A 23568-nucleotide genomic window follows, 5' to 3' on the forward strand; every position below is an offset into this window, starting at 1 on the left:
GTTGCGTTGCGATATTGGTTTGGGTTTCGCAATTATATTGATATTTATAGGTTTAGGGGCAGCAGTATTTTTTTCGAGTGCGACAGAAAATTAAGTAATTACTTTAAATAACTAAGGCTAAAGTTGATAATTAATTATTAAAAGATCTCGAAGTCTTACGAAAAACATATTCATAATAATTTCGTCATGCGACGATCGAAAATAATAAAAGTTAGGTTTCTTCTACCCTCTATGCTCTCATAAATTATTCTACTTAATGTTAAATAAATACTCTGTTTAATGTTAAAATAATATACCTAAATTTAGTTTAATATAGAAAACAATTCCATCGAGTTTTGATTATTAGTTAATACCTTTAACACCACCCGCTCACTAAATTAAAATACCTACGAAAGTAAATGTCAGTCCCTATTTATGTAAAATGAAAATACCGCATTTACATATTCCACTTTTAATAAATATATTTATTATTATGGATGGACCAACTGGATATACATACAAAATAGTTTGATAGTTCACTCAAAACTTCACATTTACAACCAAATGTTTATTTATATTGCTGCTTTCGACGATCATTCACACATCAAGGTAAACACGTAGAAAATTGAGGTGTATGTCTACCAATATAAATAATATTGTAGTATTAAGTATGCATATTTTATGTCTAGACGAACATAAGTATATTCAAAATAAAGATTCATTAATACTTAACTGACATCGAATTCTTTAAAGAGCGAGTTCAACGTTTTTCGAATATATTTTTTTACGTAATGCCCGTCAATGTCAGAGCTACTAAAGACACTGAAGAAATTGTCAAATGCATTAATCCCGTAGTTAATTATTAACATATTAAAATTGCTGTTCGCAAAATTCCTTGTATGTACGTTTAACTCTTCTGTACAAATACATCAACAAAACAGGCCTATACGTATACATGAAACGGCTGCAAACTCGGCCGTTGCAGGCTAGCTAATCCTTAGTTCACTACTGTTGCTTGCGGCCAATCGACGCACGCGCAATGCCAACGCCTGCTCGATCTAAATACGCGAGTTGAAAACATCAAACAAAAATTCACGAAAAAGCAAAACTTTTTTCAGTTATTTAAAGTGATACGTTTTTAAGTTCTAGTTTGTTTTCCTTTATCTGAACTGTAGTGTAATTTGATTGTTCCAAATCTACCGCTTCGATTATCTCAAACGATTGAAAGTTAAAGGTATGTTTACGATTGGATACACGGTATCGTATTTTTTATTTACTCATCGGTACGTTATGTTTACATTGTGATTGCAATTGTATAAATTGGGAAATATATTTTTTTCAATAAAAAGGTCACAGGCCATACAACATTTTAAAATGTAAGCCTAAGAAAATTAAAAATTAGGATATAAATTGCATGATTGACATAATATTTTAGCAACAACCAAAAATGTTTGGTATTTTCTTTATTTAGTGTTATTTCCATAGTGCATACTGCGATTACGTGTGAATTAACCATAGGCACGCGTGTTCACTATTTTTGCCTTGGACAATAATAACGATCGATCGTTCGTGAACTACATAAACTCATGTGGATGAGCCGGCTTGCAAAGGGTTTTGTTTTTAGTGGACACAATAAACAGTTTTATACCCACAAGTGGTATTCATCATCACAAATTAATACTAGCTAGTTCAGCAGGGGTTTGGTTGCAAGTACTGAAATAAAATAGTCTTTGAAATTATTTTTAAATTGCTCGAGTAAATTAATAACTACGCGATATTTTGCAGAGTACTAAAAGTTCGTAAGATAATTTAAACGATACTTTATTACTGTTACGAACAAAAACTACTTTATGACTACATTTTTTTTATGTAAATTATAAATCGTTTTTTAGGGTAGTCGGACATATACGAGTATCTATTTTCAATGTTACCGTAATGTTTTCAATATCAAAAAACTCCGGCAGTCGTAAAGCAGGTCCTTTGGCATAAAACTAATCAATTCACATTTTAGTATGCTAATATTAGTAATCTATCAATTTTTTTTATGTATGGCTCGTTAAAATAATAAGTAGGCATATATAACATGGTCGGACTGCTTTACAACATTATGCAAAAACTCAGCCTTAATTATGACAAGTCGTTATCTGTTTATGAAATAAGATTATGGATTATATTTAGGCTTAAACTAGTATTATTATTATGCGTCCTCAAAATGTGTTTTAGAGATGACCATCAATAAAAATATATGTACAGTTTTTCCCTAGCATTTTTTCTCAATTTCTTTAATCGTCTAACTGTGCGTGTACCATTTTATTGCTGTCTCTATAATTCATAATGTTAAGAAAATACAAAATTGGTTGATGTCTTATATCATAACAGTTTCTTCTCAGTCAGTTAAAAAACTAAATACCGGATATAGGTCATCGTCGATTCCTATTATAATATGTCATCTTTGATTGATAACTATCATTATGAGTGTTATGTTATATGAAAGTAACGATGTGTGAACTTACGTGTCCAGTCTAGTATGTTACGTTGCTTATCAATGTTCTGCACAAACAACTGGTTGTTATAACAAAAAATGTTAAGCATCAGTGATTTTGCTTTCATTCCTGTTGATATGACAGGGGTGATAGTATAATTTTAGAAGTATCGTGCTTTAAAAGCCTGTGCTGATTTTTATATTAGGTGGATTGTCGGTATCGGCATGTTGGTGTATTCATATCTATCATAGGAATAATAATGATAATTGTCGATGCAGAGAGAATATCTAGCGTTCTCACATGTCTGAAAAAGAACATTATGTTTTAAAAACTTTCAAGGATGTAAAGTATCTCATTTTACGTATTACATTGTTTTCCCCCATTCTTTTTATTTCACCAAGCAGATGACTTGATTTATCTTAGTATGATTAATGCCATTAATATGTTTGTACAAATTCCGGATACTGGCTAAAAATCCGACTATTGACCTTAAAGTGTTTATTGCCCCAATTATTTAAAGCCTATTAGAAGCTATCTATGAATAAAAATAAATTAACGCGGAAAATAACATGTCCTCATAATGATTGATTACACTAGGTCACAATAAATCAAAACTTAATTAAATTATGCCTATTTGTTGTTAAGCTGTTATAAAGCCAAAGGCCACAATAAAGTTAATAGCTACATTATTGCAAAAATGCGGTTTAATATAAAACTAATCTTATGAACAACTATGATTTTCCTGACAGAATGTCATTATAATTACAAAATAATTATAACAATACCTGAACAAATACATAAATTTGTTTCTATATCATTTATTTTTATAACACATCACATCCGTTTTGAAATAAACCAACTCAAAGGTTGACCTTATACCTAATATCGGTTACCTATTACGAATATTACATCCGACTTCTACGCAGTAATGGTTTCGACAGTCATTAGTCAGTACAGGATAATGACAAAATATTTAAGTGCAAACATGCAAAGGTTGTGCCTAGAATTGAAGCCTATAACAATATTATGTTGGTAATAACGAGCATGTGCAATGAGCGGAGAGTTGCACAACGACGCTTGCGTTCAACTTGTGATGACAGATGCCTGTTATGTTTGGTATACCTAGGCGTATATTGTACGTCTAGCTCACAAATTTCTCAAGCTTTTGTTGTTTAGATTAAATCTTTATCTGTATAATTAACTTACGTCTTTAGCCTAATCCGACGATTGTAACCACCCGTTTTTTTTCTTTGGCCGGAATCACAACTATCATGTAAAATAATGACAAACATAGAAAAACACTGTCACATTTATTAAGTTAATAAGGAATATTATTATAACTTTTGTTATTTAAAGTTAATAACATTTTCGTTAGGCCATAAAAACTGACCTTGCTTAGTTTACTTATTATGTACTTACGAAAACTTATTAGCTATTGTAATATTTGCCATTTTTTCCTTAAATGTCTCTTATATTCTAGGAATAATTAGAAAAACCTTTAAATGCATGGCTATGAGAAGTATAAGATTCATATCGCAATCAAGTTTTGCAATGAATATCCAAAATTATATTCAAAATCATGGGAATTCCTCGTGCGCAATGTAATAATGTCTTCTGCCTTATTATAAATTCTAACCTAGACTAATATTCTCGGTATATAAATCAAATTTTAATATAAAGATTAGCAAGTCCTTGAAGATACTGCCAAATAGATAATAAAACATATTATTACCTTCGAAAAAATAACATTATGTATAAGAACAATATTTAATGTGCCTACTTCTAGGATTAATGGTAGTGGTACTTTGACATTTCAAATAAATAACGTAGTTACTGTAGGAAAATCAAAGAGATATAATTTTTAGACGTGACATTTAAAATATATTTCTTTTATCATCGCTATCATCATCATTTTAGGATTTAACTCATTAATATATTTATCTATAAAGAACAGCTTGTTTCTGCTATTACGTAAATATAGCACAACTGGTTGACACAAATAACTATAGGTACCTATAAACATCGACCTGTTTAGGTCACTAGTTTAACGTTCTTATTATTACTTATCTTACGATGCTCTACTTTCACAAAGCTCTCGAACATTACATCTTATTCACACAAATATAATCAAATATATAAATTAAACATAGTTTTTGTAAATACAAATAGTAGTTTACTATCAAGTGTGACATATATTAGTAGATAAGACATTACAATATAAATGGCGCAATGAAATGAATCACGATGGCCGAGCGACCTACTGAGGCCAACCACATTTTTAAACTAATAGATTTAAAACATAAACACTTCTTGCCACCTTTTTGACTATCATTATTTTCCATTTTATATACTTCAAATACATAAAGTCAGTAGAATGTTATCTGACTGTTAATTAATGGTAGAATAACAATATTTTTATCGCTGATTATTCATCATCAGATTACTCTAATTTTACTGTTTCCGATCCCAAATAAGTAATGAAAGTTATAAAAGGATTTTTTGTTTCTTCTGATTTTGATTCTTATTTGTGGCCTTTCAACGGGCAACGGAAACAAAGTTTACACTCGTACTTAGTATGAACCATATAACAATTGTTGTTGTTAATTAATTGTTGTTGTTGAATCTAAGTGCGTCACACGACAATTTTTTTATTATTCTTATTTGTAGGTACAGAATTTTGAGTAATGTATCACAATACGAAAACAACTATGACAGTCACATAAAAACCTATGTACTCTTCACTTAACTTCTTTAGGGTTAAAAGTCAAACTCATGACAAAATATGAATAATTCTAATCGTTTGAAAGGTAAAAAACCCACTCAATTCTATAGACGTCGTTCTGATAATAATTACAGACGTACATAGCCTAGTTTATTACTCTCATTTATTACAACGAAAATAAATAAGTATGTGTCATCTATGTAAAAGGTCGAAAAGGTTCAAACTTTTGCCTTAATTCTGAGCTACAGTTATTTATGACTAAGTATGTCTCATAGTTCCACTTCCATTCGTAGTGATTACTCATTATTTTATTGCTATTTTACTCTTTTGACCTCTTAGATCATTCCCGTAAAATAAATCGATTAATTTTAATTGATAAATACCAATTATTTTACCTGACACATAACACTTTAAACTTTAAAGGATGGTAACTTAAACTCTATAGGTATGTTAAGTACTACGCTCGCTGTTTAGACCATATACTCAGAAAAAACCTTAAATTGTAGCTTTCTGCTTTCCGTAATAGTCCGTAAGCCAGGCGCTAATTTTCGTCAGTCATTTCCTCTCAGTCGATAATTCGTAAAATGCCTCAGAGAGTCGCATTATGACGCGTTGTAAACGTCAGCTGCGGCTCCGAGGGTGGGTTGAGCAGTGGCAGCCGCCCAAACACGTAAAAAAAAAAAATTTTTTTTAGTCATTTCCTCCCGATTAAAAACTTGATCAAATTAAAGTTAAACCAATATTTCGAAGAAATAAAATCGTCAGCTGGTTATACAGTGGTGGATTATACGTCAGCTGGTCACGCAAAGTAGTAAAAAAAAAAAAAAAGTTTAGTGATTTCCTCTCAAACGAAAATTTATCAGATGATAGTTTATGTATTGTTTTTAATAAATAAATTAGTCAGCTGGCTGTATGTAGGTGGAATGCTTGTCAGCTGATGACCTTAAGGTGTAACGTAGGAGCAAAGTAAATGTATCAGCTGACGTGTTTTCCCCCAACATACTGCCAGCTGATTGTTTTTATTACTTACAGGATCATGTCAACAATTAGTACAACTATTTTTTTTCGGGAGGAAATGACGTACTTAAAGTTATTCAACATTATAGTCCGTAAGCCAGGCGCTAATTTTCGTCAGTTATTTCCTCTCAGTCGATAATTCGTAAAACGCCAGAGAGTCGCATTATGACGCGTTGTAAACGTCAGCTGCGGCTCCGAGTGTGGATTGAGCCGTGGCAGCCGCCCACGCACGTAATAAAAAAAAATATTTTTAGTCATTTCTTCCCGATAAAAAACTTGATCAATTTAAAGTTAAACCAATATTTCGAAGAAATAAAATCGTCAGCTGGTTATACAGTGGTGGATTATACGATAATAAATAAATAAGTCAGCTGGCTGTATGTAGGTGGAATGTTTGTCAGCTGATGACCTTAAGGTGTAACGTAGGAGCAAATTAAATGTATCAGCTGACGTGTTTTCCCCCAACATACTGCCAGCTGATTATTTTTATTACTTACAGGATCATGTCAACAATTAGTACAACTATTTTTTTTCGGGAGGTAATGACGTACTTAAAGTTATTCACCATTATATTTAATGTGCAAACTAAAATGTAAGATTTTCTGGCAATGTTTCGATTAAATATTTTTTGTTATGGGAACTACGATTTTTAAGAATAGAAATAAATAAATACTTTGCTGAGCTAATCAATTAATTTATAATTTTTCAATATTTAAATTAATAATGCTTAAGATTTAATACAAAAAGTTATTTAATTATGTTTGGTAATTGAATCATTTTCATTTTAGCTTCTGCTCATCTCACTTTCCTCTCTTTTATTTACTAGCACGTAAAATACTTCAAAACCCAAAACTATACCTAGCCTTGGGTGGGGATAGATATGCTCGAACTGGTACAACTAGAATACTATACGAGTTACCACCGTAAGGGGCGATGGAGGGATATTTGGGGACAGACAATAAATCTAAAAGACACGAGAGAAGTGTGGCCACATTGTGGGATATTTTTACCTCACTTTTTGACACACTCTCATCTAAGTACACTTAAAACGGCAAAGTGGAGGGAAAAATATCCCACGATCTGGCCACACTGCATGCGAGTAACATGGGCTAAAGCGAGAACGAAAAATATGAATTACCGAAATAAAATTTTATTTTATGATCTGACGATCTTAGAAATTTTTTTTTGTTAATGCTTATTTGTTTGATTGTGTTATTTACTTAAAGTTTCCGTTTATGCCATGAGTAAGACTAAGATAAGTATCACTTACTTACGTGAGAGAGAAAATAAAAACAATATCAGATACAATATACTATACACGTCTAAACGCAGCTTAATAACTTAATATTCAATCGAAACATTGCCAGAAAATCTTACATTTTAGTTTGCACATTAAATATACTTTATGTACTTACTAACTTACTTAACTACTTAGTAACTTTATGTACGTCATTTCCTCCCGAAAAAAATAGTTGTACTAATTGTTGACATGATCCTGTAAGTAATAAAAATAATCAGCTGGCAGTATGTTGGGGGAAAACACGTCAGCTGATACATTTAATTTGCTCCTACGTTACACCTTAAGGTCATCAGCTGACAAACATTCCACCTACATACAGCCAGCTGACTTATTTATTTATTATCGTATAATCCACCACTGTATAACCAGCTGACGATTTTATTTCTTCGAAATATTGGTTTAACTTTAAATTGATCAAGTTTTTTATCGGGAAGAAATGACTAAAAATATTTTTTTTTATTACGTGCGTGGGCGGCTGCCACGGCTCAATCCACACTCGGAGCCGCAGCTGACGTTTACAACGCGTCATAATGCGACTCTCTGGCATTTTACGAATTATCGACTGAGAGGAAATAACTGACGAAAATTAGCGCCTGGCTTACGGACTATAATGTTGAATAACTTTAAGTACGTCATTTCCTCCCGAAAAAAAATAGTTGTACTAATTGTTGACATGATCCTGTAAGTAATAAAAACAATCAGCTGGCAGTATGTTGGGGAAAAACACGTCAGCTGATACATTTACTTTGCTCCTACGTTACACCTTAAGGTCATCAGCTGACAAGCATTCCACCTACATACAGCCAGCTGACTAATTTATTTATTAAAAACAATACATAAACTATCATCTGATAAATTTTCGTTTGAGAGGAAATCACTAAACTTTTTTTTTTTTTACATCTTTGCGTGACCAGCTGACGTATAATCCACCACTGTATAACCAGCTGACGATTTTATTTCTTCGAAATATTGGTTTAACTTTAATTTGATCAAGTTTTTAATCGGGAGGAAATGACTAAAAAAATTTGTTTTTTTTACGTGTTTGGGCGGCTGCCACTGCTCAACCCACCCTCGGAGCCGCAGCTGACGTTTACAACGCGTCATAATGCGACTCTCTGAGGCATTTTACGAATTATCGACTGAGAGAAAATTGGTCGCGAAAATCTGTCACTGGCTTACGGACTATAAACGATTATAATGTCCATACACTACTAATTTTGGGTCTTTTTTTTTCTCAAAACATGGTAGAATAGAATATATGTATATTCATTCGTCGTCGATCAACTACACTGTGTTAACTACACCAGTGTTCCATTGGAATCGAAGATCTTCGATTTTGTTACAATGTTACATTTTTATAGACTTTAGTCGCAATTATCATGCTAAAAGTGGTAGGTAAAGCAAAGTGATTATGTATAGCAGGTTGAAATAATCATTACTGCAACTATTACAGTAAACTAACAACACGTTGCGAACTTTTTGAACTCAGGGTTGAAATAATTATTTTAAAATGAGTGTAATTTATTTAACACTTTACAATCTATGTAGCAACTGTGATACCAATTAAGATGACAGGTAACCTACCCATTAGGTTTAATCTGTTTCAGGAATTATTTACACTTTTAATGAAAATTAAGTCAATCATTTAGAATGACTATGAGATCTAAATCTGGAGAATTAATTGACGCAATAGCACGTGAAAATTATCTTTCAGTACATCATCTATCGCACATGACTAAGTATACTTTTATGATTATCAGAAGGAAAATTCTCGTAACTAAAAACTTAATGATTTCCGGCCCAGAGTCGATTTCATATTATTTACAAAATTAACTAAATATAAAAAATATTTGAGCATATCAAACTGATTTCACTTAAGTTTCAGTGGCATAAATAGTAAATTTGCATTTCAGTTTGCAAAGTGTAAAAATAGCTTTGTCGGTAAAATATCCTGTTTAAAACAAAACAAATCATTAATCTTTGAGGTAGATTCCTTTTCCTTTGGAATAAAGGAAGGAAATAGTTTTAACATGAAGAATGTAGCTGTATCAGGCAAGGAGAAATACAAACGCATAAGATACAAGTTGATACTTACACACTCTTAACTAATATCGGCTTATTTCTTACATGGTCGTAGTGAGAAAACCTTGTATGGAACGTAATAAATTAACTTATACGTGTAGGATCTTTACGGTCATAATTCAGGGATCGGTGCATTCGGCCAGTCACGCATACGGCGCAAGTCCCGCGTTACTTAACATTGAACAAACACTCAGACTCATGTACTAAGTACATGCATGCATAATGTCAAAGCTAATGTGTGACGTAACACCGTTGTTCATGTTAAAAGCCGATAATTATATAAAGGACGTGTGTTTTAAACGTTCTGCCTAATCTAGGTAAGGTAATGAGCGGGTATTTACCGTGTTTAAGGTTATTGTAAAGGGGGCTATAGTTTCAGTCAAAGCTAAAATCATCGGCGAAATTTCGTCTTTCTTACCACAATTGCATTCGATCTGAAGGTTTCAAGGATTGTCTCATGTATGTGTTTGTAAAATAAATACAGCAAGATTATAAAAGAACTATTTCTTTTTTTTATAAGAAATCTCGTTACGAAATATTCGAATTGGCCAATGTTCCCAACATTACAAAAGTTTCATAGCATCTTTAGAAACTTTCAACGTATTTTTAATTTTCTTAACATTGGAATGATACGCACAGGTATTATTAGAATATAATTAGCCTTTGCGCATTCTATTTTAAAACATTCAATGCCAGAATGCATATCTAATTTATTTTAAGGATAAAGTAAGCAAATAATTAATTACTAATTATATTTTATCATTTATGAAAATCTGTTATCTATTTTAGTACTTAATATAAAGCCAGCTAGTCACGTTACACTAGGAGATAATCATATTTTGCACGTGCCATTTTTTGTTGAACAACGACGATACTATGTAATTGTCGACAAAGTTAATTTTTTGGCAAAATATATGCCTTGAAACGGTCTATTATTATACTATTATACAACATTAACGTTTTTAAAGCCAGTACTACGAGGCACGACGGTTACCAAACTAAAAAATACACACGATTAAAAACTTTGGCAATTGATTAATTCGACATGCTTAAATCAGGATGTGAAACGGCTTTTTTCATTTCCCATACATGCAAATGAAGTAGATAACCTTCTATACAAAATAACATTATATTTTACTGCATAATGTATGTAGGTACTTTGATACTTAGATCAAGTTGGAGGTCAAAAAACGCACCTAATTAACCTTTTAACAGCATTTAAAAATAATGATGTGTGCCTAGGTATAAATAGAGAAATAACAAAGGTTGGTTAACAGTAAAGTCGCTTGCTACAATGTTTAAAAAGAAAAATAATTTACAAGTTATTGTTTAAAAGTTGACGGAAGTAGAACAATGCACGAGTCACGACAGCTGAAATAAATGATTCCTGTAATAAACACTACTTAAGTAAGTTAAAGCAGTTTAAAATCATTTAGCTCATCTATACATTATGTTCCTAAAGCCGGAAAACAGAGACTTAACAGAAAATAAAATCAGTGTATTAAAGACATGAAAGATATTGGCAAACGTGTCTTCTATATGTTGAGTAGATACTATAGTAACTAACGAAGTAGGTATAGTGTACAGTATTCAATTATTTAGGTCCTTTGACGTCATAAGCTGTCTAGATATTTATCCTCTTTAGGTTGAAGTTCAAGTATCGCTTTACCGCAGTTTATTATTATTGCCTAAGAATCAATACAAAATAATTAAACTCTGCTTGTCTAGCTCTTGTAAATGTAATAATTGTCTAGATAAATGGAAATAAAACGAAATGATTTATTAATCAACGTATAGGAATATACGAAATAATATTATACATCGATAATTAATCGGTAAAAGCATTTATGTTCATCAATAATATTTATAACAATGATTTTTAATATTTATATGCATTTTTGTACAAGTCACATCTTTATTAAAATTATTATGAAACATGTCTTATAATTTTCATAAATACTGTTCAAGTTATTTTATCCGTGAGAACAACGGTAATAATAGCCAACGAGTATTTAATAATTTTAAGACATACCACGTATAATCCGTAAAAATATAGATATCTTTTTAACTGATGAGTATGATTCAAATTCTTAAATGTCCATTGTACGGTGTAGTTTTTATTTCAGAATGCTATAGCTGAACAGTTAGTTGCAGACTAGACATAATTATTCCTGTCTGCAAAAAGAGCAATATACATATCCATTTATTTCGATCTTACGGTACTTAATATGTACATGCATACTTTCATCTCAATGCAATTATTCATTTTTATCTGATTGCAAAAAAGGAGGTTCTTCATGACCTGTATTACGTCCACTGTTTTTTCACTGTTACTGAACTAGTTAACAGTGTGAATTTGAGTTTTGACTGCCTCTGTAGCGCGGTTAGTAGTGTACTATACGACTGCGGCGCAAGAAATCTTAGGTTGGGCTGAAAACTATTTTCTGGAAATTTTCTGTTAAGAATTACTCACAGATTGCCCGGATTTAGGAAGTTGACCACCGTGTCTCGGAGAGCACGTAAAGTCGTCGATGCTGTGCCTGACCCCTCACAGGTCGGGTCGGTTGGTCGGATGGACCGACCTCTCCGACCGACCGGACTCTCAGTGTTCCTGTGCATTGTGCGTACACTTGGACGACAGTTGGACACATTAAACAAAGTCCTGCACATTTTCATGATATTCACACAGATATCGGCTAAGACATAAAAATCTGTGTGAATATCATGAAAAAAATGGCAACATATTCGATTTTATTAAAAACTAACATGCAGGTATCCTTCAGTATATACTAGTTATAGTTTAACACTGATTTTCATTCCCGTTTTTATCAAATAATAAATTAGTATCAATAAATGCAAATCAGTTTCTTTGATCATTGAACTAATGACCTATTTCGACGTGGCCGTGAGATAAACATTATAGTACTATTTGTTTTTACATGATGTTTTTGTATGCATTTAACTTATCTAAAAATAACTTTTTTTAACTATAAATAAAAATAAGCAAAACTCAAATATTTCGGAGTTCCCAGCAACGTAGTTTTTAATCAACACTTAGAAGGCGATCAATGGCCTAATTTCAGACATGTAATCTTTTTGTGAGGAGGGACGAGAGAGTACATCAAATTATTTCAAATTTAGCATAGTGACGAACAAAATGATCGAACTATTTTAGGACAGTCGCAAGCGTTCAAATGTCAAAGCCGTTTGAATAATGCATGCTTGTTACTATGATATGGTGAGAATTTATTATTTATTTGATGTTTATCGAATACTCAAAAAAAGTGTCATGAAGTTTTTAAAAGAGTATTGTAATAGAGTGACAGAAAGACTGTAGAGTTATATTAGTACATAATTGTTGAGACAATTTAGTTAATTCAGCGATTAATATAATTTCAGCTGGAGGTTACGATTGTTACGATCAATTTAATACTATTAAACTAGATTATAGAACAAACAGTAATTAGTTCTTAATTACAGCCATATCGCAAAACAAGTTTCCCTTGATAAACTTATGAACCTTAACCTAGAATTTAGGTACTCTGTTCATTCTTCATACGGTCGTTAATAACAAACTGTATCGATGTGTTATGATATTTTGATGTATCCTAAGTATAAGAAAAAATATCTTATAAAAGTATAAGAAGACAAAAAATGAATTGATTTTTAATACTAAAATACGGGATAGCTTAATACTGAATGATTAAAAAATACAAATGAAGACATAAATATAGTACTTTGGTATCGAATGTCTTAATAACATTAACAATATTATACAACAGTAATAAAACATGCATAATTTACAATATTTTTTATACCACGTTGGAGATGTAGGTATTTTTAAGGATAATTTTTTTTTTTTTATTTAGCCTGTTTCTATGTCCCACTGCTGAGCAAAGGCCTCTCCCCTGAGTTTCCAGTCCCCTCGGTCGATTGTTGCGTCTGGCCATCCATGCAGGAACGCATCCAGGTCATCCCGCCATCTCCGTTTAGGCCTTCCTCTTCGGCGCCGACCATCTTGTGGCGTCCACTTCGTGGCAATGTTAGCCCATCTTTCGGTGTGCATTCGGTGAACATGCCCGGCCCAATCCCACTTTAGCCTAGCGGTTTTCTTCCCTACATCGGCTATGCACGTTTTGGAGCGTAGCGTTGAGTTCCGGACGTGATAATTATCGTAAGGATAATTATAATAATATTATTTATCACATAAAGGGTATGCTTAACTTTTATCCCACGATACCTAAAGCTACTTTAACAGGTTTTACTTTAAAACCAGTGCTTTACGTAGAGTTCTATTATGTCATAGTAGGACTAGAAGACGTAACAGTTTCCGGAATATGTTATGATATTACGTTATATGGTTACCAGGAAGCTCAAGCAGGCGTAGCAGTGTAAGTAAAATTATATATTAATATACGTAGAACGTAAGTAATATGTAGTGTTTCGATTGTAAGAGAAGATGCCTGCTTTTGTGCTTTCCTATTGATAAAAACCTTTAATGAATATACTGTCAGATTTCAACAAGATATTTTTAATATCTCAGGTACCTAAGAAATAATTTAAACGTTAGTGTTTGATAACATTTTAACCTTCAATTTAAAATTTTAGGTTAAAAGGACGTTTCGTTTTGACTTGACAGGTTAAAAGGATAAATATGATTATATCTCTTGAAGATTAGTATAATGTAATATATTTCTTAAAACACTTACTTCTAACAAGAATTTCTAAATAAAGTACTAGAGCCCAAATACTTTTGTCATTGACCTCGTCAAAGCTGACAAACTGGTTGTGCAATTGTTTAATTTTATGTAAATTTCATACTCAAATACGTTTTCTATTGTAATGGTTTACCTATTATGAAAAATTGCCTTCACGACGCCCCCAGTGCCTTGACTTCTGTATGGCAAGGGATCCAATAGAAATCAGAAAATATATTTACCAAATTTGCATCCTCTGAGAAACTTAGATAAAAAAGACATGTCTAAGTTTACTCAAGAGAAACGCGCATTGAGTTTTACAATTTTCATGGTAGCAACAATAATCGTTATTAGTACTTATTAGGTTTAATATTTATAAGCATTTTCCGAGGCAAGCCAATGACACTGCAGAATTGGAACGATGAACTCGTCCGTTCATGGCCAGTCGTGAATACTTCGCGACTCGCACTCAAACAAAGCCACTATGCAGGTACGGAGTCCTAACAACTCTCTATGGTACTTTTTTTCTCATATAGTGTGATGGCAAAATATTCCAAGTCATCATACGAGACAATATTTCATGTCATCAATTATTAATTACTAGCGGAAACAAATATACGTGTGATCCATACATAGTGGTTTTATATTCGGATGGAACCTTGGTCTGTAAAATCTGCTGTCAGTAGAAAGATAGAACCAGAATCAGAGTTGTTCACCTTCCTTGAAATACTTTGACTTAAAGTTATATAAAAGTATATGGACCATAATCACTAACTAGACGCAGTCGTTAAAATATTAATTTGTACGGCTTCATATCACGATTTAATCTAAATTTAGGCTGACCATGGCAAAAATTGGTTAACCTTGCTATTAATATAATTGGCAGGAGAAACCAGCTATGAGGTTTGCTAAGTTAGCAAACCCGAGGTAGGCGTTGGTTAAGGAATGTTAGACGTTTTGCTTAGCCCAAGTATTCTGCGCTTGAAGTGTTTAATTTCAAATGTAAATCTACAGTCTAATTTAAATAATTACGAAATGTATATACGCTACAAAAAAAGGCAAGAGGAAGGTAGTTTCTTGACCTGACATGAGGTTTAACATTAAAAACATAAGCATATCAATGCGTATTATTCGCCAGAAAAATAAATCTGCTATTGAAAATTCACCTTCATCACTCAATTGACGTATTTAACAACAAAACGAGTGAGTCTAATTATTTGGCGGCTGAAAACTGCAAGTTCACGTGATGAGGCATAAAACACCAATAAACAGTGTAGCACCCGTGTTTCTGCTGTCATGCTGTGTGCATCTAGAGTGAACACGTGACGGTGCAGTGAAAGGCACAGTCAGTTAGAATCGCGTGCCAAGGAGTGCACCGCGCCATGCAATCGTAAGCCGGTAGACATTCAACGGTTTGGGGAAGGTCAGCAAATTGACGTAATCAGTGGCAATAGAAAATGTGCGTAGACCAACTATAATCTTACGTTTTTGTTTACACAGCTCTAATAAGCTTTTGCTCGTAGTTTTCGTTCCTTATTTTTTTACTTTAAAATACCTAAGTATGTTAAAGATGTAATTGTTTCCTTTGTATGTAAGTTTTTTGTATAAATAAGGTATAATGAGTATTTTTTTTATATTCTCATGACATTATTTTGAAAATATCTGAATTTTAGTTGGTTAATTACGTTTTTTTTAAACAATATGAATACATTTCTTCTGAGGGATTTCCGTCCATTAGTCATCCTTTCATTTTACATGTGTATCATTTAGAAACTCAAAAGGAAGGTAGGTAACTACATATTCGTTACGCTTGTAAGATTCGCGACGGAGCCAAATGAACGAAAGGAGAACTTTCTCCAATCACAAATGTTGACCACTCTACATTAAAATAAAATACAAGCCTTCGTTTATGATAAAAAAACATTAATAAATAATATTGTATATCGTCTTATGAATACCAATATGCATACACTGAAGTAAAAAAAGGTATCGAATTATACATAGACATTATGCTGTACATAAAAACATAACATTAATTTTGCTCACCCGCAAAAACTAGCCGTCACATGATTATTAATAAAAAGTTGCATATTATATAAAAAGTTTTTTTACGTACAGACAGACAAACTTGACCTGTTAGTATGTCAATGTCACATCAGAAACAGTGACGTAATAGTTTTCGCATATTTTTTGTAGAAGCATTTTTGTTGCGTGCCGTGTGTAAAAGATACGGGCCATACGTCCATTCGACTATTGTTTGATGACCTTGCTTTTTGCAATACCTCAAATTAAAATATTTTTATTGTTTTAATGAAACCTGATGTCTGTTTTTTGAGATAAGCCACGTTAATTATGTAGGAAGTCAGTTTCTGCAAAATTCACAGACTATTAAATCTAAGTAGTGTCAAAGATCGTGTTTTTCGTCAAATATTGCAATTTTCGAATTTTGGTAAATTGTTAGGTATTAAGTTATTTTCTAAAATAATTTGGTACCATGTAATGAGTAGGTGTAATATAATTATCTAACATAAAGCACAAAACACAGATTCAATTGAGATATAACCAGTGAGGTATATATAGTTTAACTTGATATTGGCTTAAAAAACTCACTGCTATTAAAAAGTAGGTTTGCTATTATGTAAGTTTCGACTATAACCTATTGACCAGAATGATAATTGTATTTGCATTAATCAACTAAATGAATTAGAATTTGGCATAGGCACAGCAACTAAAGAAAATAGAATTTGGCATAGGTACCTACATTATTTACACACTTGTGTTTTTGCTTTCATGAATACATATACTGATCATACCTACAACTGGCACCTTATAACCCTAATTCGTAGAAGTCATTAATTAGAATTTGTTTTTGTCCACAGTACAACAAGTAGCTACCCATCGGACGATGCTATAGTGAACCATGTCTTCATCAACAGTAGTCGACGTGCCGACTCGCCTCGGCCACGCCCATCTGTCACATCTTCCTCAGCGTCCACCCATCAACCTTAGCTTCCAAGACTTGACATACACAGTGCAGAATGGAAAAAGTAAGCCTTACATTAATATAGCTGTACCGGGTATCCAAACGGACGCAGAGACGCCACCCGGTGTTGGTTACTGTGAAGTCATATTCATACATGTAGTCATATTCTACCATAGTACGTATGTTTTCTTTCTGGGAGCCCCTACGGGTCTCTTGAACAGCTGTGTAACCAGGCTTAAGATAACCCAGAGATAACCCGTTTCAAGGAAGTGTCACTTAGATTATTATTAACAACCAAATTCGCAAAAACAATTTGAGGGTCAATGGCTCGGCATAAAGTCCACTGACGAATAGCTTCCGCATTTTGATGAAATGTCAAGCTAACTCCTACTTAGACAAATGTTTCTCATTACTTTTTGTTCGAACTCAAAATAGACTGCAAGACAATAGTAGGTATTGACTGATCTTTGATCTGTAAATTCTGAAAAAGTTGCTTGATGATCGTTGTAGTATTAGCGGGGTCGTATGGGGGACCTTTGACTTGAGAGCATAAAATTGTTCACGGATTTAATTCCATGAATAGAATTTAACGTTTCTATTTAAAATTTATATCTACATACAGTTTATTACTTTAAATAATTGGCTTTGAACCGGATATTTCTACCGGGCCTCTGACATTTTATAAATCGGTACAATTTATTTTATATTTTGATTAGCAAATAGATTTTTGTTAGCCGTTAACCCGTTTGAGAGTAGGTAAGGTTAACATTTTGATAACAACTTACTGTATTTTGACTTTCAAATTAATCTATTTATATGTTTGGAATGAACCTTTAATTTATTTAAAGTTACTCCTTCACTCAATATACCTGCTTACATAATATAATACTATTAATGCTATAAAACATTCAAGTAATATAAAATTATTCTTTTTGATAGTGTTCATGGCATATCCATTATTCTAACGGAAACAATTATTTACAACGTTATTTAATCAAAACCTAATGGCGTAGTTTGATTACTGGTGATTCAACAAAAATAGTACTCATACAAAACAATAAAATATCAAACAGACTCTTATCACATTATCTCTAGTATTTGTTTTATGAATCAGAAAACATCTGCAGTTTTATTATTTACAAAGGAAACATGTTTTAATTGAACTGCCCACTGACCTACATAAAGAATGTTAATGTGAATACATTATTTATTAGTTAGAATGTTCGAGGTACTTCATTAGGCATTTCGTATCGCTTCGGACGTCCGAAATCACATTTGTACTTAGCGGTCGTAATGGTTCAGGCCGTGAATGCAATCAATCAAATGTCATTTTAATGTTTGTTTGTTGTGATTTAACCGCTAACTTTAAAGATTCATAAGTGTTGTGGTTTTGGAAAAACAAAACTACACCACATAAATCTATCTTCGAAAAGCATTAATTTCGTGTATTACTTATTTTGTTCTGTGGTAATTATTGATACTTGAGTTAAAATCAACTTTTGGCATTTTATTATATCAGAAGAATACTTTTATTTCTTTGGCCTTTCATTTGTATGATTTCGTATAAAACCAATTATTACTATGTGACATAAAAATACGAAATTTATATCACATCCTATTTCTTCACTATATACTTAGACCTACGTACTTTACAACTAACAAAATGGTAGTTTTTTACAGCGCTCTTATTATGTCTGGTTAGTTTCTAGGTGGATTATTTAACAACATTACTGGACTTAAAACGAGTTATGTGTAACAATAAGTCTAGTCTACTTTGATTGTTCTCAGCACATTATAACAAACTGCCTCCGCCGGTTTAGACAATGCGTGCACGTACTTTCTAATGTACCATTGTATGCTATTTGTTATGGCTATGTCCGTAGCAAGGTGATAATATAGAGAAACTATTCGTTACTAGATAGGTGAAAATATTACGAACTGGGTGACTGATATCTTACTATAAGCAGTTATTATAAATTGTACTAGAAATAATTCCTTTTAGTCCCTGTGGTTAAAATGTGAATAGGGAGAGTCGTCCCATCTTCCCTGAAATGTTAACTAATAATGAGTTTTGATTCCCATAAACTTTATTAAAGGTAGTTATCTAACCATCCAATATTTAAAGAATTATTATATTGATGTACTATACCTACCCACTCAGAAACATTTATTAATAAAAATATAATAGTTGCCTGTATATTGATCATTTCTATAAACCGTTACATCGATTTCAAACTATTATTATAAAAGTCCCCAATGATTATATAGCTATTAATAATATTCCTTGTAGCTATTATTAACTGTAAACCCAGACAAAAAAAGATAATAATTCAAGTCCGAATATCTCTTTCAATTTCGCTAGCATGTATAAGTCAATATTCGTCAAAACGTTATGAGTTTATAACTTATTATATTTACAGCTTAAGGTCATATTTTATTATTAGATATCTTCGTAATTTAGTTTTTAGCATAGTTTATATTTAAGTCACGAAACTTCGTTTGTTTTATTCAGCTTCACTGAGCATTGTGAGATGTTAGTCATATTTAATTTCTCGCAATATTTCATCGGGTCAATTTTTGTAAGAACTGAACACAATTCAAATTATATTGTACTTCAGTTGATCAGGAGATGCAACTGTCTCTAGTAAAAAAAGAGTTTTGACTGAAGTGTAATACTTTGAGTTATCATTACCATTATCAAAATGATTTTCAACCCATGGACGCCTTATGTTTACGCCATATGGGTATCTATTCTTTCGGAACTCAAATTTGAAACCGGGCTTGTGAGGTTACTGGCACTTGACTTCAACTTGAGAAAAAAAAAGAATCGAAATAAGCCGACACCTAGTGCATTTAATTCAAAAATATCATAACTATAGTGAAGGTCTACGGACCTCATTCGATAACGCTGTAGTGTTATTTAAAAATTGCACAAACAATCATATTAGTAAATAAAAAGTTAAACTAAAATGAATTACGAGGTTAAAGCGATAAGCGCAGATGTGAGTTGTTATCTGGTAATAGTGGCGACAATAGGGGCGGCCTATTTCCGCTTAGTGGCCGCAAGTGTAACGGTGATACAATGACCACGCTGTAATGAGGTTACCTACTGATACATACACACATATCCGTCTGTATATCCTACTAATATTATTAATGCGAAAGTTTGTAAATATGGATGGATGTTTCTCACTCTTTCACGAAAAATCTTCTATCGTGGATTAACACATAGGTCAATTTTAACCCGGGAAATTATTTCGTTTGAGCAAGATAGGTCGATCTTCTGAAAATAATGATTACTTGAAAACTGATTTGTTTGTACGTTTTTCCAAAATCATTAATTAATGTATGATGTTTACCTATTCGAGTAGATAAAATTACCAAACGTGCACAGAACAAACACTCGCCTTAATTGAACAAAATATTTACTAACTTGGGAGATTGAACCTATGACTTTCCTCGCTTCGTTTGCAGTGACACGGTTGACCACCTCTACCAATGTACACTATTTGCAGTCAAGACTCTGTGTTCCTCAATTACAAAAATCTGCATGTTTTCATACATACAAAAGTTGACAAATACCACAATAATAAAACTTTGTCACAAGGTTGACGACTAGTTAATTCATTTAAAAGAATATGTCTGTATTTTAATGCACCAGTTACTTTATTTTGATGTTAAATTTCGTAAATAACGAATGCACATTCACCTTTCAATTAAATCAAATATACAGTGCGAAAGGACATCTCGATAAAAAGTCACTGGAACGACAATTTTTTAAACATAAGATTTAATAATAATATAAACATTTCAGTCTTATTATCAAGTTAGACTAGAAGTCAAGGTTAGGTCTTGATTTACCAGATTGAGCTAGAAACTAGCCTTGAATAATCCGGTTATTTCAAACGTATTTTTTTATATTTTTGTAACTGATTTTTTAACAGATGTTCAAATTAAGTTGCATCATAGCTTTGACTAACTGTACAACCGTTTTGATAGGAAATTAGTTCAGGATATTTAATTCTATTAACCCACAGGAAGTTAGGCTGCATATGGATGATCTAACTTGTTTTTTATATAATAGTAATAAGGACACGATCTCATGAAATGTATGTGTAAATGAGATTGAGAGATCGTAGCAATATTCGTATCACTGCATCTGTGGTTCCCCGTGGCCCTAGTCACAACGAAACTGATTCTGGTTTTAATCCGCTCAAGTATGTCTCATTAATTGACCAGGTCATTGAAGTTGGAGTCATCGCTGAGCACTCAATGCCTATAATCAAAGTCATGCAAAGTAAATCAGTTTTGAAGTCTCTCACGTCGATGTAGTTGCGGCAAAATATAATAATTTAACGCCTATGTCATTCATACCCCAACCAACATTATGTAAGTAAAATGCAACGGTTTATATACCGAAAACTGGTTGGAGAATACGCGTATTGAACATTCGCAATTTCATAGCTTAGAGACCGCTAGACCGGTTGTGTCAGCGTACTATACGAGTGCCCTATTGATATACATTTACAGGACATTCAACTAATACCAATGAGTACATTAGTCTAAGTCAGTAGTACGATTCGGTACAATCGTTTATTTCACTAGTAACTGCTCATTTGGATAATTTATTTCGAATTCAGGTTAACAATAATATATTTCCTTACGACGATTTCCTTCACAGTCAAAACAAGCAAGATTTTTACTGAGGAAAAAATCAAATGTTCTAGATTTAAACACGAATGATTGTTAACTACCTGCTCTGAACAAACTCGGAGCATATTAAGTTTTTACTCTGTACATGAAACCTTTAATTCAATAGTGTATCTTAAAGATAAAATGTTAGTACACGTGTGAGTGAGATTTAAGGGAATAAGTAGCTGGTTAAACTATATGTATCTTCAGGGGCCCTCAAAGTGACTCGTTTTTTTTATGCTAATGATAATTATGGTTTCGGTAGCAACTTGTTCAAAACAATAAAAAAAGTTGTTATTTCTCACGTGGGCAGTTAACTAAACTGCTTAATGGAGGGCTCCAAATATAAAAACCAAGTCACGTGGAAAACTAGTTAACTTAAAACATTATGAAGGGAAAAAAATAGCACATTTAAATTACGACTGTAAATTACGGCCGCTCCATTTTAAGAATTATTTTTTAGTAGCCCACTTGTACTTTTATAGGCCAATTGTGAATAAGCAAAATGGTGAAAACTGGTTTCTAACTGACATTGGTATCTGAGTATGGTCAAGTTCAAAGATTAATTGTCTAATTAATTTTAAGTAATTTCCTACTCACGTGGGAAGAGACCTTTGAATAAGAAATTAATAAACTTAGCGACAAAGACAACTTTGACTTGAGATTAAAAATGATTTTGTAAACATATTCCGTCATGGCAGCAACGTCGACCGATGTCATTTGGTACCTACAGTCCTACATATATCCTGATATCAATCAGTGAAGTCACACTTACAAAAATTGATATCGGAAAAATAATAAAAATATTACACACAAAAAAATAATAGTCTACAATTATTATTTTGCGTCATATTCATTTATCAAATGAAATTGAACAATAAATCAGTGACAAATCCATACTTCCATACTAATATTATAAATGCGAAAGTAACTCTGTCTGTCTGTCTGTCTGTCTGTCTGTCTGTCTGTCTGTCTGCTACTCTATCACGCCTAAACTACTGAACCAATTTGCATGAAATTTGGTATGGAGATAGTTTAATACCCGAGAAAGGACATAGGCTACTTTTTACCCCGGGAAAATGACGCATTTCCCGGGAAAATTCAGGTTTCGCTACCGAAGTCGCGAATAATCAACATTATAATGACATTGAATTAACAAAATTCCGTTGTCATGGCAACAGTTTTAATGGCGGATATGCTTTAGCGCGAGTTATATGAGATATAAATAATTTTGAGAATATTTTTCGTGAAAAAAAGCATATTTTGTTGTTAAAGAATAATTAAGTTTTGTATTAGTAAAAAAAAATCATTCACGCGAGCGGAGCCGCACGGGTCAGCTAGTAAAATATAAATAAAAGTATTGATTATTTTAATTATTGTTTCTTTTCCGACAGCAGCAGGTAATTAAAAGTAACTAATAAATAAAACAAAATATCGCTTACTTGTTAACCTTTCCAATAAATTTATTATTTTTATTCCAAAATGGTTGGTTTTATATCCGTATATACTAATAATAGTTGTTAAGGAATAACTTGAGACATTGTTTGATGGATAATGGTTGTTGCATCGCGTTCTTGATGTCAAGGCGCTTTGGTTAACGGAAAATGCACTTC

At 32.4% G+C, this 23568-nt stretch overlaps 1 protein-coding gene across 1 annotated transcript in view; it reads left to right on the forward strand.

Moving 5' to 3' along the window:
• The first annotated feature begins 964 nt into the window (after positions 1-964).
• Positions 965-23568, forward strand: part of LOC142975274 (ATP-binding cassette sub-family G member 1-like) — a 44908-nt gene continuing 22304 nt past the window's right edge. The window contains exons 1-2 of the mRNA XM_076118015.1: positions 965-1213; positions 17160-17327. Coding sequence (XP_075974130.1) covers positions 17201-17327 — 127 coding nt within the window. The 5' untranslated portion in view covers positions 965-1213; positions 17160-17200. The remainder of the gene's footprint in view (positions 1214-17159; positions 17328-23568) is intronic.

This window comes from Anticarsia gemmatalis, chromosome 9 (genome assembly GCF_050436995.1).
Source record: "Anticarsia gemmatalis isolate Benzon Research Colony breed Stoneville strain chromosome 9, ilAntGemm2 primary, whole genome shotgun sequence".
NCBI classification, from domain to species: domain Eukaryota; kingdom Metazoa; phylum Arthropoda; class Insecta; order Lepidoptera; family Erebidae; genus Anticarsia; species Anticarsia gemmatalis.